Raw genomic sequence first — 20,712 nt, forward strand, 5'->3', positions numbered from 1 at the left:
ATTTATTTGCCTACAAAGGTCCATCTAGTCAAAGCTATGGTTTTTCCAGTGGTCATGTATGGATGTGAGAGTTGGATTATAAAGAAAGCTGAGCGCCAAAGAATTGATGCTTTTGAACTGTGGTGTTGGATAAGACGCTTGAGAGTCCCTTGGACTGCAAGGAGATCCAACCAGCCCATCCTAAAGGAAATCAGTCCTGAATATTCATTGGAATGACTGATGCTGAAGCTGAAACTCCAATACTTTGGCCACCTATTGCAAAGAACTGACTCATTAGAAAAGACCCTGATGCTGGGAAAGATTGAAAGCAGGAGGAGAAGGGGACGACAGGATGAGATGGTTGGATGGCATCACCGACTCAATGGACATGAGTTTAAGTAAGCTCCAGGAGTTGGTGATGGACAGGGAGGCCTGGCCTGCTGCGGTTCATGGGGTCGCAAAGAGTCAGACACGACTGAGCAACTGAACTGAACTGACTGAACTGAACTGAACATGGGCATAGGACCAGGATGGACTTCCCTGGTGGCGCAGTGGTAAAGAGTCCACCTGCCAATACGGGAGACTCGGGTTCAATCCCTGGGTTGAAAAGATCCCCTGAAGAAGAAAATGCAACCCTCTCCAGTATTCTTGACTGGGAAATCCCATGGACAGAGGAGCCTGGTGGGCTACAGTCCACGGGGTTGCAAAGAGTCAGACACGGCTGACCACGATCATGAATGAAGGAACAATAGGACCAGAAACATTTAAAAACTCCCTCTCTGTCTTGCTCATCCTTACTCACAACTAGACTCCTGGCATGTATTTAGTGTTTCTCTATATATTTGCAACTATCTGTTTGTATATTTATTTCTACTGATCCATTTATTTCTACTGGTATTGATTTTATTAATTTAGCCTTTTCCTCATTCCATAGCAAAGTTGGGATGGCTCAACTGCATTCTATAAAATCATTCTCCTTTGGTTAAGTGGGAAAAGACCTCAGCCGCTTACATAGCATCTTTATTTGAGAAATTGAGAAGCAACGTTAGCTTTCCTTGATGTACTCATCCTCTGTGATTCTGTGAGAATATTCTCCTCGTTAGCTGAAGCTTTGGGTTATACATTTCCCTGAACTGTGTCAGCAACGCTGCTGCCTACAATCCTTTTAACAACACAAATGGAGTTGGGGGTGAGGACTCTTGCTTGGGTCAGTTGTTTATACCTAGCATTGTGGACAAGTTCATTTTGACGATCAAGCAAAGTCCTGCTAAGAAATAGCTGAGTTTACATTATGCCCATGTCCTCAGGATGTGATAATCTTTCAAGCCCAGTGACATCCAGTGGAGAAGTATCTTCAGAGTCATAATAACAAACGATAATAATAAGCAATGGTTCATATGGAGGGCCAATCATTGACTTTGGGACTTGAGAGCAAGAATTGACTGTAAGCTCCTCATCTGTGTTTTGTTTGTATTTCCTTACAGGGCATTTCCACATCACTAGGTATATTGGCAGACATCTTCATCTCCATGAGCAAGAAAGATTATGAAAAGTTTAAAAGCAATCCTGACATTAACCTGGTAATCAACACTTGGCAAAACTACGGTGCAGAGTGCCATCACCTACAAAACTGTCAGTGTTATTCTTGGTTAGTTCTCTCTCCAGGAGTCAGGGAGCACAGTGTCTCCCCTCTTTGAGTAATGTGAACAAGCCTGAGGAACAGTTCCTATGTTATCCCATTTGGCTTTATTGCCCCAGCACCTAGCACAGCACCAGACCTACAAAGGGTACTAGGGAAAAAAAAGACTTGATGAATGAATGAATGAATGAAATCAAAGTGATAAATGCTTTGAACCCCATGATTTCCTTTCAGATTATCACAAAATTCAGTTTCCACACTTGGACTCTCTCAATGACAAAGTAAAAGGGTAATAACTTTAAGACTTTAATTACAGTCTGTTCAAATCAGAGCATCAGTTGCTTGTCTAGGCTCCTATCTGTAATAATAATGATTATGAATATTTATTTATTGTTTTATAACTCAAAAAGTGTGTGTACATATGTATGTGATCCACACACACCACATCTACCTAGACATAAGGTAGAGCAGAATGTGTCACTCCCACTTTAGAGGAAAGTAAACTGAGGTCTAGAGAAACTAGGTGAACTCCGCAACCTGCACAGTCAGTAAGAAAGAGAACTGGGAGCAGAAACCAGATCGCTAACCAGTTCAGAGCATTGCACAGACATTGACTGCTCTCCTGCACTGCACTCAAATTGACATATTTGCTAGTATCATCAACATTGCCTTTTTTCAAATACCCAAACAACAATCGTAACTGTTGCTGCTGCTAAGTCGCTTCAGTCGTGTCCGACTCTGTGCGACCCCATAGATGGCAGCCCACCAGGCTCCGCCGTCCCTGGGATTCTCCAGGCAAGAATACTGGAGTGGGGTGCCATTTCCTTCTCCAGTGCATGAAAGGGAAAAGTGAAAGTGAAGTCGCTCAGTCGTGTCTGACACTTAGCGACCCCATGGACTGTAGCCTACCAGGCTCCTCCATCCATGGGATTTTCCAGGCAAGAGTACTGGAGTGGGGTGCCATTGCCTTCTCCGAATAGTAGCTGTACTCAGTACTAATTAGTGTAGTATAGGAACACATATAGCATATGCTTGTACTCTGAATCTTAGCAAAATGTTGCTTTTGCTATCAGACAGACCAAAACACAGGAAAGGGGTTATGTTCCTTGTTCAGTGAAGTTGTCTCTGAGGATTGTTTAAAATTGCAAACTGCCCTTCCGCCTTGGACCTCCTTGACCTCTTCTTGCTGTATTTTTCTCTGGAACATTTATTGCCATCTCAAATATTACACATTTTACTTATTTTGTGTATTGATTGATCCCCTCCCCTTAATAGAAAATAAGCTCATTGCAAGCTCACTATCTCCTCTCCTTCGTGGCTAGAACAGTGCTTGGCACGTGGGGATACTCAATACATATTTCTGGAATAAATGAATGAATCTTAATTGCTATGAAATTGTACATTAAAGGCTTCTTTGCCAAGAACAATGCATAAATCATTAGTGAATCTGACTGCAGAACGCTCAGAGTTCTGTGAACAGAGAGCTGCATGATCCTCTGAAGAAACTTGTCTGAATTACTTTGCGTGGGCAGGCACTGTGAATGTTGGCACATGTGAGGCTCTGTCTGTGGTACGAGCTGGGGATGGATGGTGTATGGGTGTGCAGGAAAGGATGGTCAATGCCCTGAGGTCTTTACCCACTTACTCTTTCTTGGCACTGTTCTGAAATGGTTGTGATGAGGCACAGGGCACCCCTCAGAATCTTGAAAGAAAAGCAAAGGAATTTTATAGCCTGTCTTTTGCTAATGGATAAATAATTGTCAACAGTACACTTGGCCTCTTGTTTTCTCACAATACACTTGGCCTCCTATTCCCTCGCAGGGCTTGCTGAAGGAGTTTGACCACCATTTGCTGTCAGCCGCTGGAGCCTGCAAGCTGGCGGCTGCCTTCAGCCCCTTCACACCGCTCTTCGTGCTCACGGCTATGGTAAACATGGCGCAGCCCCTCCTCGCTCCTCTCCCCAATGATGGACATCACCAAAGGGAGGGAAGAGTCTAACCCTAAGATGGGATTCGTGTGCATCATTAGATAATTGTGAGCGGACTTCACGTATGTAAAGGTCGTATCAGTCAGAGTAGTGACATCCTGCTGATGGGAGCTAAGTTAACGCAGCTGGGGGATATGATGTTATCTGCTGTAGAAAATGGGTTCCCAAGCATGTCAGAGTCACCTAAAAGCCCTTTCAAAATACATATTCTTGGGCTCTACCCTAAATCCACTAAATGTAAAGGCCTGGGATTCTTACCCAGAAATCATTCATTATGGAATACCTCCCAGGTGATTCAAATACACAGAGGGATTTGGAAGCCACAAGTCTATTGTTTTGACCATCAGTAAACAAATTATGTGTTTGTATATAACAAAATTATTACATCCATGTCCCATGTTTAGGCTCTGTTTGCTAAAACTCACATTAGCAACAATGACAGCGATTTTATCACCTTTGATCAAAAGCATCAGGGCTATAGTAGGATGGAAGCTAAAGCTAATTTCTTACCCCTTCGTGCCAACTAATCACATATGTCGTAGTCCCTTCTCCTGGGGCATCAAAAAGACCACAGGTCCTTGATTCAATGTTTATGTATTTTTATTAGCATATCCATGGCACGTGTGTTTTTTTTAAAAAAAAACAACAACATACTATTTCTATGACTGTCCTCCAGGAATGAAAACCTTTCCCTGATTCACGTCCAGTGTCTAATTCAGTGTCTGGTTTTGTATCTGATATTTTCCTCAGAATATCCGTGGTACATGCCTGCTGTCATATAGTAGTTCAAATGACTGTCCTCCAGGAGTGAAAAATTCATATCTATGTGAAGCCAAAGAAGCGTTTGAAATTGGCCTCCTCACCAAGAAACGTGGTGAACCAGTTACTGGAAAACAGGAACTCCATAGTTTTCTTAAAGCTGCTTTTGGTCTCACCACTGTGCACCAAAGACTCTATGGGGAGATGGAGACCATCCAAACAGCAAGGCAGCTCTGCAGTGAAGCTATGGGAAAGCTGTATACTTTCAGTAATTCCTCCAGCAGTCAGGAGAGAGAAGCTGTCTCTCAGGAAATCATGTCTGTTATCACCCAGGTGAAGGAACAGTTACAAGTTCAAAGCTTCTCAAATTTAGATGACAAGTCTTACGTTCCAGAGGGATTCAAGCGTGGCTTAGAGAAGCCCATCTTACATGGGCAAGTGGATTTCCAAAAAATCCTTGAAGCCTATTCACAGCACCACACTTCAGTGTGTGAAATATTTGAAAGCACTTGTGGAAACAAGAAAAATAAACATAAAGGTATGAAAACAGGAGTCTGTATCACGGATCTAAAAACAGAAACAAAAAACATAGATACCCTGAGTGCCACTGAGGACAAACCACATTTTGAAAAAGGCATGGTACTATCTTCCTCTCGAATGGCGAGGAACAGTCAGGAGAAACTCAGGAGGGTGGGAAGGAGACACTGGGCCAGTTCTGATGCATTTCGAGTCTCCATGGATGAAGATGTAGAGACCGAAGCTGAGTCAACAGACCACAACAATGGTACGGGAGCTGTTCTGAACAAGTCTCTGAGTGACAGCCAGAGCTCCAGTTCTTGGAGCAAGTTATCAGGGCATGGATCTTCTACAAGCTGGGAGGAAGTGAATTATCATGTTGATGATAGGTCAGCCAGAAGAGAGCTTAGCAAGGAAGAGCATCTTGTGGACACTCAGTGTTCCACTGCCCTGTCGGACGAGCAGGAGATGAATGGGGAGAGCAGAGCTGAGCATGCACTGTCTTCAGAGCTTCATGGTCTCTCTCTCCAGGTGCCCAAGGATGACAGTTCAGAGTCTTCTCAATGTCAGCTGCACAAGTCCATGCCCTTGGCAACCTTCCCACCTCATAACACAACAGACATTTCATTGGCCTCTGGTGGAGGGTGGTTTAAAGGAGGTACGCAGGAAGTTGGAAATGTGGGGTCCAGAAATACTTCTGCTCATTCCAGACCCTCATTTTGTTCTGCTTCTTGGACTTCTGATTCTGGTTGGCCTAAGAACATGGCCACATATCCTTCTATCCAAGAAGAAGAAACTTTTGAAACAATTGATGAGTTTCGAGAAATCAACTGTGACGCCAAGGACAGGGATGAAGAAGAGAAGAGAGAAGAAGTCAAAGGAGGCACGGGTCATACATTTAAAGATAGCCCCTGCTGGGTTGACCCAGAAGGAAAAATAGCAGAAAGAACAGAAGATGCTCCCGTAGACTTTCACTCAGTCATGGATGAGTCTCTGGACAAAAGTTCCATGATACCGTGTAACTCTTTCACTCCTCATTGGCTTGTTCAAAACCCTAACTCAGGAAAAAATGGTCGCTCAGTCAAAGAGCAGGGCATTGACCCTGATGCCTCCACGGTGTATGAGGAGAGCCCACAGCTGGGCAGCGCAGATGTTCACACCACGAGCACACGTGGCTCCCCTAGACCATGCACTTGGAAACAGCTGCACATTCAGGGAGCCCAGATCCCCAATTCCTCAGTAAGCAGTAAGACTTCCAGCCCTGTCCTCAGCGAGGACTGCACTACCACGGAGGAAGCAGATGAACCTGGAAACCTGCTAAACTGCAGCCAGAACTCCAGCTTATCCTCATCTTGGTGGCTGAAATCACCAGCAATCTCCAGTGGTTCTTCTGAGGGAGAAAATCCATGGTCTTTTCTGAATTCCAGTGGAAGTTCTTTTGTTTCATTGCCAGGAATGACAAAGCAGGCGATCCTTGAGGCCCGCACCCTGCAGCCTGATGACTTTGAAAAACTCTTGGCAGGGGTGAGGCATGATTGGCTGTTCCAGAGACTGGAGCATACAGGCGTTTTTAAATCCAGCCAACTCCACGGAGCACATAGTAAGTACGCCCTTTCAGGAAGCATCTCTGTATGTTGAGGGCCCTCTGACGTTTCTGTTCTGTGGATCACTTAAAGCTCGTGAAAGATACGGACACCTGTGATGCTTTGTGAGTACACAGAGAAAGATGTAGTTCAGGGGCCTTCTTCACTCTGTGTATGATGGACTCTAAAGGTTGCAAAGAATAGAGGCTCACTCAGGCTGCCTCAGACCATTGGAGATTTGCTACATAGGCAGTAAGGGAGGATCTTAGGGAACATGGGAGCAGTCATCAGTCAGGGTTTGAAACAGCTCTGGATGCCACATATACTCAGTATCTATCTCCTCCATTGATTCTCATTGCCACAGCTTGTTTTTCTCTGTTTCCCATTCAAAACCCCAGGGAATGGAGTTTGACTTAGTTACACATCATCCTTCTAGTAGGCACTCATCATGTTCACACCTATGCTGAGTGGTTTCTTGCCAGGCACTGCATTGGTCATGTGCATTTTGCAGCTGCTTCCTGCCTAAGGAACAGCACAAGGAAGCCTGAGCTGGGGCCACCCAGCAGTCAGTGTGTCTAACAGCTTAGAAGTGGTGGAGAAGCTGGGGAGAAGGCAAAAGAAGGTTATTTTCTTAGCCCAGAGGATCACATTGTAATATCCTCCAAGGTACTGAAGAATTATTTGAATGAGAAAAAAACTATTGCAAAATGCCTTTCAGAGGAAACAAGCTATGTGGATTGCTAAGCACTGAATACTAAAGTTCTCAACAATGGTACCACATGAGATTGCCCAAAAGGCTTTTTAGCTCTTTAAAACTTCCAGTACCTCACCCCAGAGATTCCAGTCTCATGTGTCTATAGTGTGGGTCCAGGCATCTGTATTTTTTAAGAGCTCCCCAGTGATTTTCGTATAAAGCCAATATTAAGAACTTCTGCTTCAAAATATTTCAGTGTTTTACCAGCCACCTTGAAGTCAGACCAAAAGATCAAGTTGTTGCCAAAAGAAGCAAAATTTTCTAGTAATAGGATTTCCCTGCTTACTGTGAGACTCTGCAGTTTCAAAGTCCCATTTCTGAGAGTGAGGTAGCTGCTTTATTGTTTTGTCTGTGCGCCATTTTATGGGTGAAAAGACACATTGGAGGAAGCAAGCCCCAAAGTTGAAGAAACTGGACAAGTTATGCGTCCTCTCCTTGCTTCTTCCCTTAGTTCACTGCCCTTTCTACATGTGTGTACATGCAGCTCACCTTCATTTCCTTCCCCAGCTTCTCTGATTGAGTCACCCAACCCTGAGCATCATCTCTCCACAACCTCAGTCGTTGCCTTCCTCCCCATCCCAGACCTGTGGGCTTATCTCACTTTAAGTATTCTCTTCTCCTGAGTCTCCTGTTCATTTATTCATTACCACAACCTAGTCACTGGAGGTCCTTGTTCGCTTTATTTTAACTTGGATCTCAAAAGGTTGCATTTCTTCCTTAGGGTTCATGATAGTCTTCCCCCTCAAAGAGATCATTTCTTGCTCACACTGGTCTTCCTTTCTTTAAGGTGAAAACAACCCTTATTTTTTCCTCTTTATCTTTTTCAGTTGAGTTTTCATCTTTGTATAGTGGCTATATTTTCTCAGTAATTCCTGGGCTTTCCCAACTTAAAATATGTAAGAGAAAATTAGGTTGAACTTTCATATGTAATCCAGGATCCCTGGAGTTGCCAGGAACTTTTGGAGTAAAATTATTCAACTTATTTCTATCTATGTGATCTCACATATGTAGCAGCCTCTTTTATTTGAGATTCCCAGATAATCAGAAGATGTATTCACATGTCACTTGTTCTAAGATGGTCTCTGGGCTTTTGCTGTTTGAAAAGCCCTTTTATTTTTCATTACTTTCATACAGAAGCTCTGGCCTTAATACCTTGCCATCACAAACAAGAGATTTTGTGAATCAAAGGCGATTTTCATTGTAATTTCTCAAACTTTATCTTTTTATTGTACTTCACTAGCTTTTTAGTAATAGTCATAGAACAGGATAAAATTTGAGAAAATATATTAAAAAGTTGAATATTTCAAATGAACACAGATTGGTACCTGTGTTACAATTCATCTTATCTGTGAATTTCAAAATCTTTTTGAAAAATAAGGTCAATATTCATCTTATCTTTTATTCAAGGTGCTCTTTTGTTAAAATATTCCAAGAAATCTGAACTGTGGACAGCCCAGGAAACTGTTGTATATTTGGGGGACTACCTACATGTGACAAAGAAAGGCAGACAAAGGAATGCATTTTGGATACATCATCTTCATCAAGAAGAAACTCTGGGCAGGTATTGCTTAAAAACATATATAATAATTTATAATGGGCTGATTTGTCCCTTCTGTTAAGTAATTGTTTATGAGACTATAAAAGGGCTGGAAAAAGTGGCTAAATATTTTCTAATTCAGCTCCTTTTCCTCTTCCTCATTAGCTAATTAATAACAGTTACCATAGATGGTTGGATGGCATCACTGATTCAACAGAAATGAACTTGGGCAAACTCCAGGAGATGGTGAGGGACAGGGAGGCCTAGTGTGCTGTAGTCCATGGAGTCACAAAAAGTCAGACGTGACTTAGCAACTGAGCAACAACCGCCATAGACAGAGAACCCACATGATGTCAGCCATTGGGCTGGATGTTTTATATACATGATTTTAAACCCCTTGGAGAACATTAACCCCATGGTACAGATAAGAAAAATAGAGTTTCTTGCCATATAACAAGTCAGAGAGTCTTGAACACTCTCATTGAAAATGCTGGCAAAAAAAGGCTAGTTAAACCATGCAAGCCACACTTCTGATTAAATGAGTGAGCCTGGAAAAAAAAGGCACAAAACTCCTCTGAGGCCAGTAATGAAACATATTCAGGAATATAAATGAATGCTGAATCCTTAAGATACCTCTCCGTAGAGGTTTTGGGCAGGGGTGGGATGAGGGAACAACTAGTGACAAAAGTTATGCATGAAAGAGGATGAGTGGAGAGAGCACTGATATAAAGCATTGACTTGGGAATGGCTATATCCTCAAAAACAAATAAAAAGGGTAATTTTAAAAATGCCATGTCACTGAAACAAATAACCTAGAAAGATTTTTTGCTTGGCCTTAATTCTTGATGACAACTTTAAGCAAAAACTCACCTGCAAATTAGTGATCACAGGTGGTCCTTGTTTGGTATAAGGCCTAATTTTATACCATATGTATATTTTAAAGAACCTATAGAGCAAGACTTTTAAAGTAGACCCTGCTCTTTTCCCAAATCCAAAAAATGTAAGAAATATATAGGAAGAGAAAAAAAGAGAGAAATCAGGAAATTCTTAAATAGTAGAAATACATTTCTTGAAAAGGATGTTGATAATAATAACAATAGTAAACATGTAAATTTCATGTGCCAGGCCCCTGTTTTAAGTCATGTATGTACTAAATCAATCCTCACAAAACCCGATGAGATAGGTACTATTGTTATCCCCATCTTACAGATGAGGGAGCTGAGACACAGAGATGTTAAGAAACCTCCCCACGTTTGCACATCAAAGTGGTGGAGCCAGGTGTTACAGGTATAATTTTGTCCCCACCCACCCCAAATTCAGGTTGAAGTTGTAACCCTAAGTAACTTAGACTGTGATCTTATTTGGAAATGGAGTCACTGCAGATGTAATTAGTTAAGATGAGATCATACTGGAGTAGGTTAGGCCCAGAATCCACTATGGCTGGTATCCTTATAAAAAAGAGGAAATTTGGAGATAGACAGGGAGAATGCATGTGAAAATTGTAGCTATATGGCCACCAAGCCAGAACCGTCTGGAAAAGTTGACAGTCTGGAAAAGCTCCTTCCCTTGCGTCTTCAGAGGGAGCATGACTCTGCTGACACCTTGACCTTGGACTTGTAGACTCTAGAACTATGAGGACTCAACTTCTGTTGTTTAAGCCACCCAGTTTGTGGCACTTTGTTATAGCAGTCTTAAGCAACTAACACACCAGGATATGTGATAGGAGGATCTGAGATGGGATATAAAAGAGAGAAGAAGAGACATGGAAGATGGAGCAAGAGGGTCTAACATACATCTGATCAGAAAAAGATAACAGAGCAAATAGGAAAGAATTATTGTTTTAAGAAATCATTTCTGACAGTTTTCCAGAACTGCCCAAATATATCCATCTTCAAATACAGGAATCACAATGAACCCTGGATAGTATAAAAAGTGTTGTACATATAGGTGATGATAGAAAACAAGTATTTGTAGAGATGAAGTAATCACAAAAGGAAGGGGGAGAGGAAGGCTTCTGATTGATCTGTTGACCTGTATAAGGTCATGCTGCAGGCAGTGAAAGATCTGGTTCCAGAGTCCATGCGTTTTCCAGTACCCTGGTGGGCTTTCTTGACTTACCCACATCTGGTGAATTGCTACAACAAGTGGACACTTTCTCATATAAGGAGAAAATAAATTGGTATCACCCCTGGGTCGATGTATTCATCAGGGTTCTCCAGAAACGCAAAACCAATAAGATGTGTGTGTGTCTGTGTGTGTGTATGCTGTGCTGTACTTAGTCACTCAGTTGTGTCTGACTCTTTGTGACTCCGTAGACTACAGCCAGGCTCCTCTGTCCATGGGGATTCTCCAGGCAAGAATACTGGAGTGGGTTGCCATACCCTCCTCCAAGAGGATCTTCCCAACCCAGGGATTGAACCTAGGTCTCCCACATTGCATGCAGTTTCTTTACCATCTGAGCCACCAGGGAAGCCCAAGAATACTGGAGTGGATAACCTATCCCTTCTCCAGGGGATCTTCACGACCCAGGAATCAAACCGGAGTCTCCCGCATTGCAGGAAGATTCTTTACCAGCTCAGCTACCAGGGAAGCCCGTGTGTGTGTATGTGTGTGTGTATACAGATATTTATTATTAGGAGTTGACTCACATAATCATGGATGCTCTCAAGTTTCAGCATCTACTGTTGGCTGGATATTCAGGAGAGCTGACGATATATAGTTCCAGCCCAAAGACCAGTGGGGTTGAGACCCAGGAGGAGATGATGTTCCAGTTCAAGTCCAAAAGCAGGAAAAGACCAGTGTCCCGGGTCAGAGGCAGTTAGCAAGAAGAATTCTCTCTTACTTGAAATAAGCTCAGCCTTCTGTTCCATTTGGCCCTTCAGTAGATTGGATGAGGCTCACCCACACTAGGGAGGGCAATCTTCTTTACTCAGTCTATTGATGTAAATGTTAGACTCATCCAAAACACCCTCATAGAAACGCTCTGAATAGTGTTTGACCAAATATTTGGGCACCCCGTGGTCAAATCGAGATGACACATAAACTTAACCATCAGGCAGCTAGTATGAATTGTGTTCCATTGTTCAGGTGGCTCTTACAAAATTATCTGAGTCATGAGATAAGATAATATTAACTAAAATAGAGAAAAAGTAACATCTTTCAAGCATTTTTGCATCTCTCTCTTAGTCTCTTCTCTCTTACTCTAGAGTAGGATCACTTTGCATTTCTTGCTGTGGCTTTTCTGCATTCACAGATATGTTGGGAAAGAATATAAGGAGCAAAAGGGGCTCTGGCACCACTTCACTGATGTGGAGAGGCAGATGACCGCACAGCACTATGTGACAGAATTTAACAAGAGACTTTACGAGCAGAAGATTCATACACAGATATTCTACATACCATCCTCAATATTGCTGGTAAGATTAAAGAAATCAGGGGTATGATTAAACAGGTCTAGAAATATATTTGGGGGCTTCCCAGGTGGCACAGTGGTAAAGAATCCACCTGCCAATGCAGGAGACTTGGATTCGATTCCTGGTTCGGGAAGATCCCCTGGAGAAGGAAATGGCAACCCACTCCAATATTCTTGCCTGGAGAATCCCATGGACAGAGGAGTCTGGTGGGCAGAAGTCCATGGGGTCGCAAAAGAGTTGGACATGAATAGTGACTGAACAGCAACAGTGCTCCTAAGTGGCAAAGCTTGAGTTCAAAGGCTGAGATCTACCGACCTCAAAGTGAGATCTACTGCCCTCAAAACCCGTGGCTTTCACCATTGTTATACTGTCTCCTGTTTCTATTTTTCAGATTTTAGAAGGCAAGACAATAAAAGGATGTGTCAGTGTGGAGCCTTACATGCTAGGGGAATTTGTAAAATTATCAAATAACACAAAAGTGGTGAAAACAGAATACAAAGCCACAGAATATGGCTTGGCTTATGGCCACTTTTCTTATGAATTTTCCAATCATAGGGATGTTGTGGTTGATTTACAAGGTATGTGAAACTGGGAATTATTTTTTATTTTAGTATTATTTATATGTAAATGTGAAGTTTTATAACTAGCTTTGCTAGTTATTATTTAATAGATTGTTTAGTGCACAGGCTATTATTTGGAATTAATCAGTCTTGCTGTATATAGCAAATGATGCATGGGAAAAATTTCTAAAGCTTCTACAAGTGTCTAAGGGCATCAGATAATCAGTGAGAAGATCTGGCTCACATTTTGCTGGGCTTAATTCTAGAGCAAATCCGTAACAGTTTTCTTTTTTAATTTTACTCAGGTGGATTTGGGTGGTACAGGTTTCTTATGATTATGTCAAAGTCTTCCCACACTTTCTTTGCTCTAGCCCTTTACCTTCACTACAGGTGTGATATTGGGTTTCATAACTGGGATCATTATGGAACAGCAAGCTGTATACCTGTATCTAGCTTCCTTTAAAATCTGCATTAATATGTAAATTTTGTTTCAGTTTGGTATTTTATCTAACAGAATTATTAGCCATCATTCTGTACTTTATTTAAATGTTAAGTGAGTTTTGTTATGATTATTTCTAATAATAATCCTCCAAGATTTTTTCTATCCCCCATCCATCACATTTATCATCACTCTGTATTATGTATTCTGCTTACTTATATCATTTATTGATCTTCACAAGAATGTGACACTGAGTACAGAGATTTTTTTACTAACTTGTTGACAAAACACAATAGTGTTTTGTACAGTGTGTACACTCAATAAATATTTGTTAAATGAACAGAGGAATGTATGAATTGATGAGTAAGGCATTAAAGAAACTTCTGAATCATGAAAGAAAAATATTCAATGTGATTTAATAATTACTCTAAGTGCATGCTATTGCTAATTCCTTGAAAATTGGTTGTCTGGGCATGTCATATTTGACAAATTTAATTACCCAATATTCAATTCTTCTTAGGCCAATAATTGAAATATGAAACACCAGATCCCTTAGCAGAAATTTATTAATCATCAACCATAGGGCTTCGCTTGTGGCTCAGCTTGTAAAAAATCCACCTGCAATGCAGAAGACCTGGGTTCGATCTCTGGATTGGGAAGATCCCCTGCAGAAGGGAAAGGCTACCCACTCCAGTATCCTGGCCTGGAGAATTCCATGGACTGTATAGCCCATGGGATCGCAAAGTGTCAGACTCAACTGAACGACTTCTACACAATAGGATGTCCAAGTTACAAAATGTCTATTTCACTATATGTATATTTTTTTCTGAAACACTTTGCTGAAATTTATAGAGGATTTAATTCTCAGACATATTTATTTCTTTTTTTAGGTTGGGTGACTGGGAATGGAAAAGGGCTCATCTACCTCACAGATCCTCAAATTCACTCTGTTGATCAGAAAGATGTCACTACCAATTTTGGAAAGAAAGGAATTTTTTACTTCTTTAATAACCAGCATGTGGAATGTAACGAAATATGCCATCGTCTTTCTTTGACAAGACCTTCAATTGAGAAACCAAATAATTCATAGACTCTCTGGAGTGGTAACGACCACTCAGTGCTGCTCACCAATGCTGGGCTCTCCTCTCCTTCCAGACACACAAATTATGGCACAGCCTGGTCCTTGGGTTCAGGTGGGACCACGGGACTGGTTCTAGCCAATAATTCTGGAGAGGAATTGAAGAGTATCTTCTTCAGGCGGATATTAAATTGCCAGCGCAACACTCTACAGAGTCTCTTTCCCTCTGCACAATTGCCAAGAATACATCAGAAGTCCCACAATGAGAAAAACACAGGAAAGAGCTCCAGTTGACCCACGATGAACACGAAGCACAAATGAGAAATAAGCTTTTCTAGCTGAAGCCATCGAAATTTGGGGACTTTAGTCCATCAAGACTGATACTTTTAGCATTTTTCTTATTGATTTAGGAGTTCTTTATAGATATATATTAAAGAATTCAGGCCTTTGTGATATGCATTCCAATTTTTTTTGTCTTTTGACTTTGTAAGAAACTTTTTTTTCCCATGCAGAATTTGTTTTATACAGGTGAATTCATCAGTCTTTTATGGTTTCTAGGTTATATGTCATCCATAGAGCTTCCCTACTCTGAGTTTTGTTGTTGCTTTTTCTCTTTTTTTTTTAATATTTATTTATTTTTAATTGATTGATAATTGCTTTACAATATTGATTTGATTTCTGTCCTACATCAACATGAATTAACCATAGGTGTACATATGTCCCCGCCCTCTTGAGTCTCCCTTCCACCTCCCGCCATTTCCACCCTGTCTGGGTTATTACAGAGCCCCAGTTTGAGTTCTATGAGTCATACAGCAAATTCCTGTTGGCTATCTATTCACGTATGTTAGTGTATATGCATCCAGGCTACTCTCTCCATTTTTCTCACCCTCTCCATCTTCTCCCCGACTCTTGTCCATAAGTCTGTTCTCCATGTCTGGAATTTTGTTATTTTTAACCCTTCATATTTTCTTCTAGCACATTTACATTTGCAGAAGGTGTGAGGGAAGATGGCCACCACAGTCCACCCTTGCACCACACAGATGTGCTGCTTCTTACAGGTTTGGAGAGTAGTGTTTCCATGATCTTGCTGAAGTTTACAAGAGATTGGTGATACTCCCTTACTGTACTTAGTCTTTGGGGCTGCACCTGGTACACACTCTCTCCTTCCTTCACTACTTGTTCTAAATTTCTCTTAACTATTACCTCAACAAAGCTTAGTGCCTTATCTAGACCTACATACATGAACGTTCTGAGTTCTGAATTCTAGATAGTTGTGCCTTTCTCAGTTTGAGGTTACTGCACATGTCTGTTTACAATTGCGGATAGAGCTGGTGAGAGCCGTTGGTTCTCTTGCTATGGGAACACAGTTGAATGACACCCCCGGCTTGCTCCCCGTCAGGATCCACCACTGTGTGCTCTCAGCCAGTGACTGAGTAAAACAAGGATGCCAGACTCACAATGCTTCTGACAGGTGATGGCACAAAATCTTCCCATTGGCCAGACCAAAACTTTCTCAGAACTCTGCTGTAATCTCTGCTGTGACTTTTCCTCTGTTTGCCCTCTCCTTTCACAGTGCCAGACCTCCATCCTAGTCTCCCTGCATACTCCTGTTCTCTCTCATTTACCCTTTACAGTCATTTCTCTCAATAAATACCTTATATGTCTTATATTCCTTCTCGGCATTTGCTTCTTGAAAAACCCAAACTTAACTAAACATTATTAAAGAAAATTTTAAAATTTTATCCTATTAACAAAATAAAGGGGAAAATTCATAATTTCAAAGATGCAGAAAAAATTATTTAATAATGTTGAAAATCAATTTATGGTTAAAAAAAGCTCTTTGCAAATTAGACATAAATAAAAACTTCCTGAATCTGAAGAAAGGTATTTTAACTTTTCTTTTAAACAGCAATATCATAATTAATAGTGAAACACTTAAAAGTTTTCATTTGAGAAAGTGAGTGAAGTCGCTCAGTCGTGTCCGACTCTTTGTGACCCCATGGACTGTAGCCTACCAGGCTCCTCCATCCATGGGATTTTCCAGGCAAGAGTACTGGAGTGGGGTGCCATTGCCTTCTCCAGGGGATCTTCCTGATCCAAGGGTCGAATCCCGGTCTCTCTCATTGTAGGCAGATGCTTTACTGTCTGAGCTTTACATTTGAGAAAGGGAACAAGCAAATGTGCTTACTATCCCAACCCTATCCACATCTGGAAAAATCAAAAAAAAAATATATATATATATATATACATATATATAGTCTCTGCCCCTGATTCCTGGCACAGAGCTCTTAAATCCCTTGGAATTTACTGATAAGCAGGTCTCTTTATAATGAGGTGACTCTATATCTCTATAATAAATCAATAATAAAATAACATTTGGGGGACAATTAGGGATTTTTTAGTTTGTGTTGAGTATTAGATAAAAGTTAATGAAGTGATGTCTTTTAAAAATACAAAACCCAAAGAGAAGTGGAGAAATGAAAGAAGCTTGGCTCTTTCTTGATAGTGTTGAAGCAAGAAAAAGGGTATATAAGGATTCATTACACTAATCTTTCCCCTTTTATATATATTTTTAAATCTCCACAAAATTTTTTTAAGATGTGAGATCGTATAAAAGAAAAAATATCAAGAAAAATCCAATATATGTTGGACTGAGTGATTCTTCCTCTACAAACCTCTAATGAGGAAATAAACAGAAATGTGAACAAATGTTTATATACAAGTGTGTCTATCACAACTTTGCTTATGATAGTAAAAAAGAAACAATTTTTCAACAGCAGAGAAATAGTTATATATATTTAATTTATCCATATGACTATTATTCATTCGTTTAAATTGTATATTTTTAAAAATATTAATTACATACAAACTTTGAAGTAAAAAAGCAATCTCTAAAACAGCATTATAGTATTGATCATAATTTCAGTATATATATGTATGTAAATAGAAAAAATAATATATGTATAATACATGGAAATCTTCATTGTGTTTTTCCCTGGCTAGTGAATGTGTGGTAGGGAATTTTATTTTCTTCTTTATCATCTATTTGTTCCAAGCTTTGTGCAATAAGCATGTATTACTTATACCAAAAAATAGTATCTAATGAGAAATTCAATTGATTCTCTTTTTCAATAGAAAATCCACATTATTGGACGATCATATAGTGCTTTCTTCTTTAGCCCATTGCTGCTCCCAGTCTTGTAATACACTCTTTAGGAACACCGAACTGCTTATCGTGTCAGTTTGTAATCCACTCTGCCTTTCCATCCCAGCATGAAGACGCTTTGTTACTGTTTTCATGCTTTTCTTATACCGACGGGGACATTACTCCCTGTATCTTCTCATCCTTGAATACTCCCCTCAACCAACACCTCCTTCAGAAAATCCTCCCTGATATCCATCATCCTCATTCCCTCCCTTTCCACAAGCTCGGTAACTTACCCCTCTTGTGACCTCCCCAAATAACTACAACTATCACTGCACAGGCACAGTTATCATGGAAGCTGATACACTCTGTGTCATATTACTTACACTATAGGTAAATTATAATTATCTGTTGAATGATTTATGCTTTGCTACATGACAAATTATCCCAAAACTTAGAGGCTAACAACCACATTTATCTACCATCTCAAAGTTACTCAAGATGAAAAATTGGGGAGTGGCCCTGCTGAGGAGTGCTGGCTCAAAATCTCTCTTGAGGTCTGCTGTCAGAATGTCAGTGGGACTGCAGTCACCTGAAAGTATGACCGGGGCTAGAGGGTCTGCTTCCAGGCTCTCTCACGTGACTGTTGGCAGGAGGCTTCTTCCTTGATGGCCGTTGGCCAGCGGCCTTGGTTCTTCACCACATGGGCCTGTCCATATGACAACATGGCAGCTGGCTTAAACCAGAGCAAAAAGTCCAAGGTGAGAGAAACAGAAGCCACAAGGTCTTTTATAACCTAGCTTCAGAAGTGACAAACCATCACTTTCACATCCTATTAGTCACACAGACCAACCCTGGTACCGAGTGGGAGGAGGTCAAAGGGCATGACCAGTCAGAGGGAGGAATTGCTTGGAGGCCAGTTCGAAGGTGACTCTGTCTGTCTCACTGGCCTAAACTGAGTCTTGGGCCACTCTGTATCCCCCACTGCACACTTGGGTATTGTAGAGTCTGCTTAACAGTTGATAGTTCATTTTTGTTTAAATAAGTGAGTAAATGAATGAAACATCAAAGGCAATTCTATGTATTTTCTATGCTCAATAAGTGCTTACTAGCTACCTCTTACTACAATAAGGCAACAGGCAATAATAATCTATGTCTTAATTATAGAAGGAAACAATGTCTCAACTCTGCAGCCTTCAGAAAGCCATTCTCCAATAAGGTGAATTGTAGGTAGGTAAGTGGATGGACAGAAGGATGGGGAAAGTTGGAAGGAAAGAAAGGCAAAATTCCTTCCAATCCTACCTCTCTGTTTATAAGGAAAATTATTTTACTTCACTCTGTTTGCCTTTTTCTAACTTCTTTCCCTATTCTTTAATTTCTCATAGCAAAATTGATATTAGGAAATTTTCAAGTAATTTTTAGAAAACTTCCATTATAATTTTTCTAAATCAAACTAAATAATTTTCATTATACTCTCTTGTGTATAAAGTTGTGAAATGACAATATTTTAAAAGCTGAGTTTGAGGAGTTGAGTTCAATGTAAGGAAACTTAATTTCTGCCCCTTCAGACATCAGAAATGTCAGACTTTTAATACTGTCTTTCAGCACTGCTATTGTTTTGAAGATGATGCTTGTTCTGTGCAGTTTGGATATACAGATGTCCTCTGCCTGAACAGTTCAGTAGAAACTAGGTGTAAAGTGTAAGAAGCCAGAGAGAGTGAGAGGAAAAAAAATAATAAATCTCTTTATTATGGTGCATAAACCTTCAGTGTGAGGGAGCTTTGCAGCTGCACAAGGAAAAAAAATGCATTCAAAACTATAATGCCAGTGTGAATAATCCTTTCTCGAATGCTGCTTGCAGACTGCTCCAGCTTTGTCAGGTGAACTTGAACCAAGCCATCAGATTGGCCCCCATTCCCATTGCACACCCTGTCTATCACCCCAGGGCATTCACCATCTTGACTGTTGTTTAAAGAGAACAAGCAATCCATCATTGAACCAGGGAGTCACTTTCTCATAGAAAAGTAAAATCAGCATGTGACACTACTCAGCCCTACTATTTTGCAGATTAAAATGATACATGGCAACTCACGTGTTCCTAGGAAGATTAAGTCAGTTATCTTGTTCCGCTGCCCAGACAAAAGAATTCGCCTCAAGCAGTAAGTGGAAGCTTTACAGAAACTGAAAAAGTTGGGCTCAACTGTACAGTGGTAAAACAAAATTTAACAAGAAGATAGAAACAAGAATGTTACTTTACATGTAGGCAACTTCCCTGCAAAAGATGGTACAAAGAAGAATCCATCCTGAACAAGGGAGCTATTAAATCTTTGTACAAGCCTCTGCTGTTTGAGGTGCCAATTTTATTACCAGAGATGGATACACAATTTATTGTCTGACTGCCTTAACAATTGATTTAAATACAGTGAAATAAATGAGCAGCCGCTGGCCCTGGGGCAGTTAGCTTCCTAAGAGTAGGTTACAATCCTGCAGCTACAGTATCCAGTTATTAGCACTGTTATTCCATTGTGTGATCTACACAGTGATAAAATTTTTAATGAATCTCATACAGAAATGAGTTCACCGTGGAAGGCTGGGATTATAGCCTTTAGTTTACCATGCTGAGGCAAGTATTTATTGTATTAGAGAAGACAGATTTTTAAATATTTGAATCTATAATGGTTATATTTGTTTTTAAAAGTAATTTTCAAAAGGAAGAAAGCGAGTAAGTATCAAACTGTCTGAGATTAAGTAAGTGCATTAATTAAAGTCATCATAAGAAAAATTCATTTCTCTCTGATTAAATTTTTTAACTTAAAATAATATTAAAGTTTAGTTTGTGTTCTGCCATTTAGGCCTTACACTGAAAATGACACGTGAGAGAGAATTCTGTTTACTTTTATGTCCTCATGAATTTTAGGCAATACTGTTGTTAGAAATGTCCTTTTTTACATTTTGCCTATACTTTGCCACACCAAATTTTCTTAAATGGTACAGACCATTTTTCTAGTCAAAAGGGTTTCAAATCAAAGAATGCCGTATTTTGTAACTTTTAACTAGATTTTCAAATGTTACTTACTTAGTAACCATCTATATGTTCTATACATGTTCTGTAAGAACAGATGATAGTGCTAGAGAATATATGTTTTCTCTGCCAAAGACAAACATCCAATTTAACCTTCTTTTCCTACACAAATCACCATAGAGGAGAGGGACTATTTAAACACTTTTGTTAGACATTTGACATGGTCTTTTCCAAATAACAGAAGGACCCACAGAGCCTGGCTTTGAAGGGCCGTGTTCCCAACGTGTTTTCAATAGGGAAC

At 40.3% G+C, this 20,712-nt stretch overlaps 1 protein-coding gene and 1 long non-coding RNA gene across 6 annotated transcripts in view; one reads left to right on the forward strand and one right to left on the reverse strand.

Annotated features, from left to right (window-relative positions):
* ALPK1 (alpha kinase 1) overlaps positions 1–14,694 on the forward strand; it is a 124,485-nt gene extending 109,791 nt beyond the window's left edge. For all 5 annotated transcript variants that reach the window (XM_081484883.1, XM_081484859.1, XM_081484870.1 and 2 more), the window contains 7 exons: positions 1,464–1,559; positions 3,440–3,544; positions 4,356–6,480; positions 8,625–8,778; positions 12,008–12,170; positions 12,559–12,745; positions 14,057–14,694. In XM_081484883.1, coding sequence (XP_081341009.1) covers positions 1,464–1,559; positions 3,440–3,544; positions 4,356–6,480; positions 8,625–8,778; positions 12,008–12,170; positions 12,559–12,745; positions 14,057–14,256 — 3,030 coding nt within the window. In that variant the 3' untranslated portion in view covers positions 14,257–14,694. The remainder of the gene's footprint in view (positions 1–1,463; positions 1,560–3,439; positions 3,545–4,355; positions 6,481–8,624; positions 8,779–12,007; positions 12,171–12,558; positions 12,746–14,056) is intronic.
* LOC145504220 (uncharacterized) lies at positions 4,193–15,427 on the reverse strand. Its single transcript, XR_014052146.1, has 2 exons — positions 15,131–15,427; positions 4,193–7,064 (listed from the first exon to the last, which is right to left on the reverse strand). It is a non-coding gene; the product is annotated as an uncharacterized LOC145504220 (long non-coding RNA).
* Positions 15,428–20,712: the final 5,285 nt, after the last annotated feature.

Source organism: Giraffa tippelskirchi, chromosome 1 (assembly GCF_054371585.1).
Source record: "Giraffa tippelskirchi isolate mGirTip1 chromosome 1, T2T-mGirTip1v1.2.pri, whole genome shotgun sequence".
Classification (NCBI taxonomy): domain Eukaryota; kingdom Metazoa; phylum Chordata; class Mammalia; order Artiodactyla; family Giraffidae; genus Giraffa; species Giraffa tippelskirchi.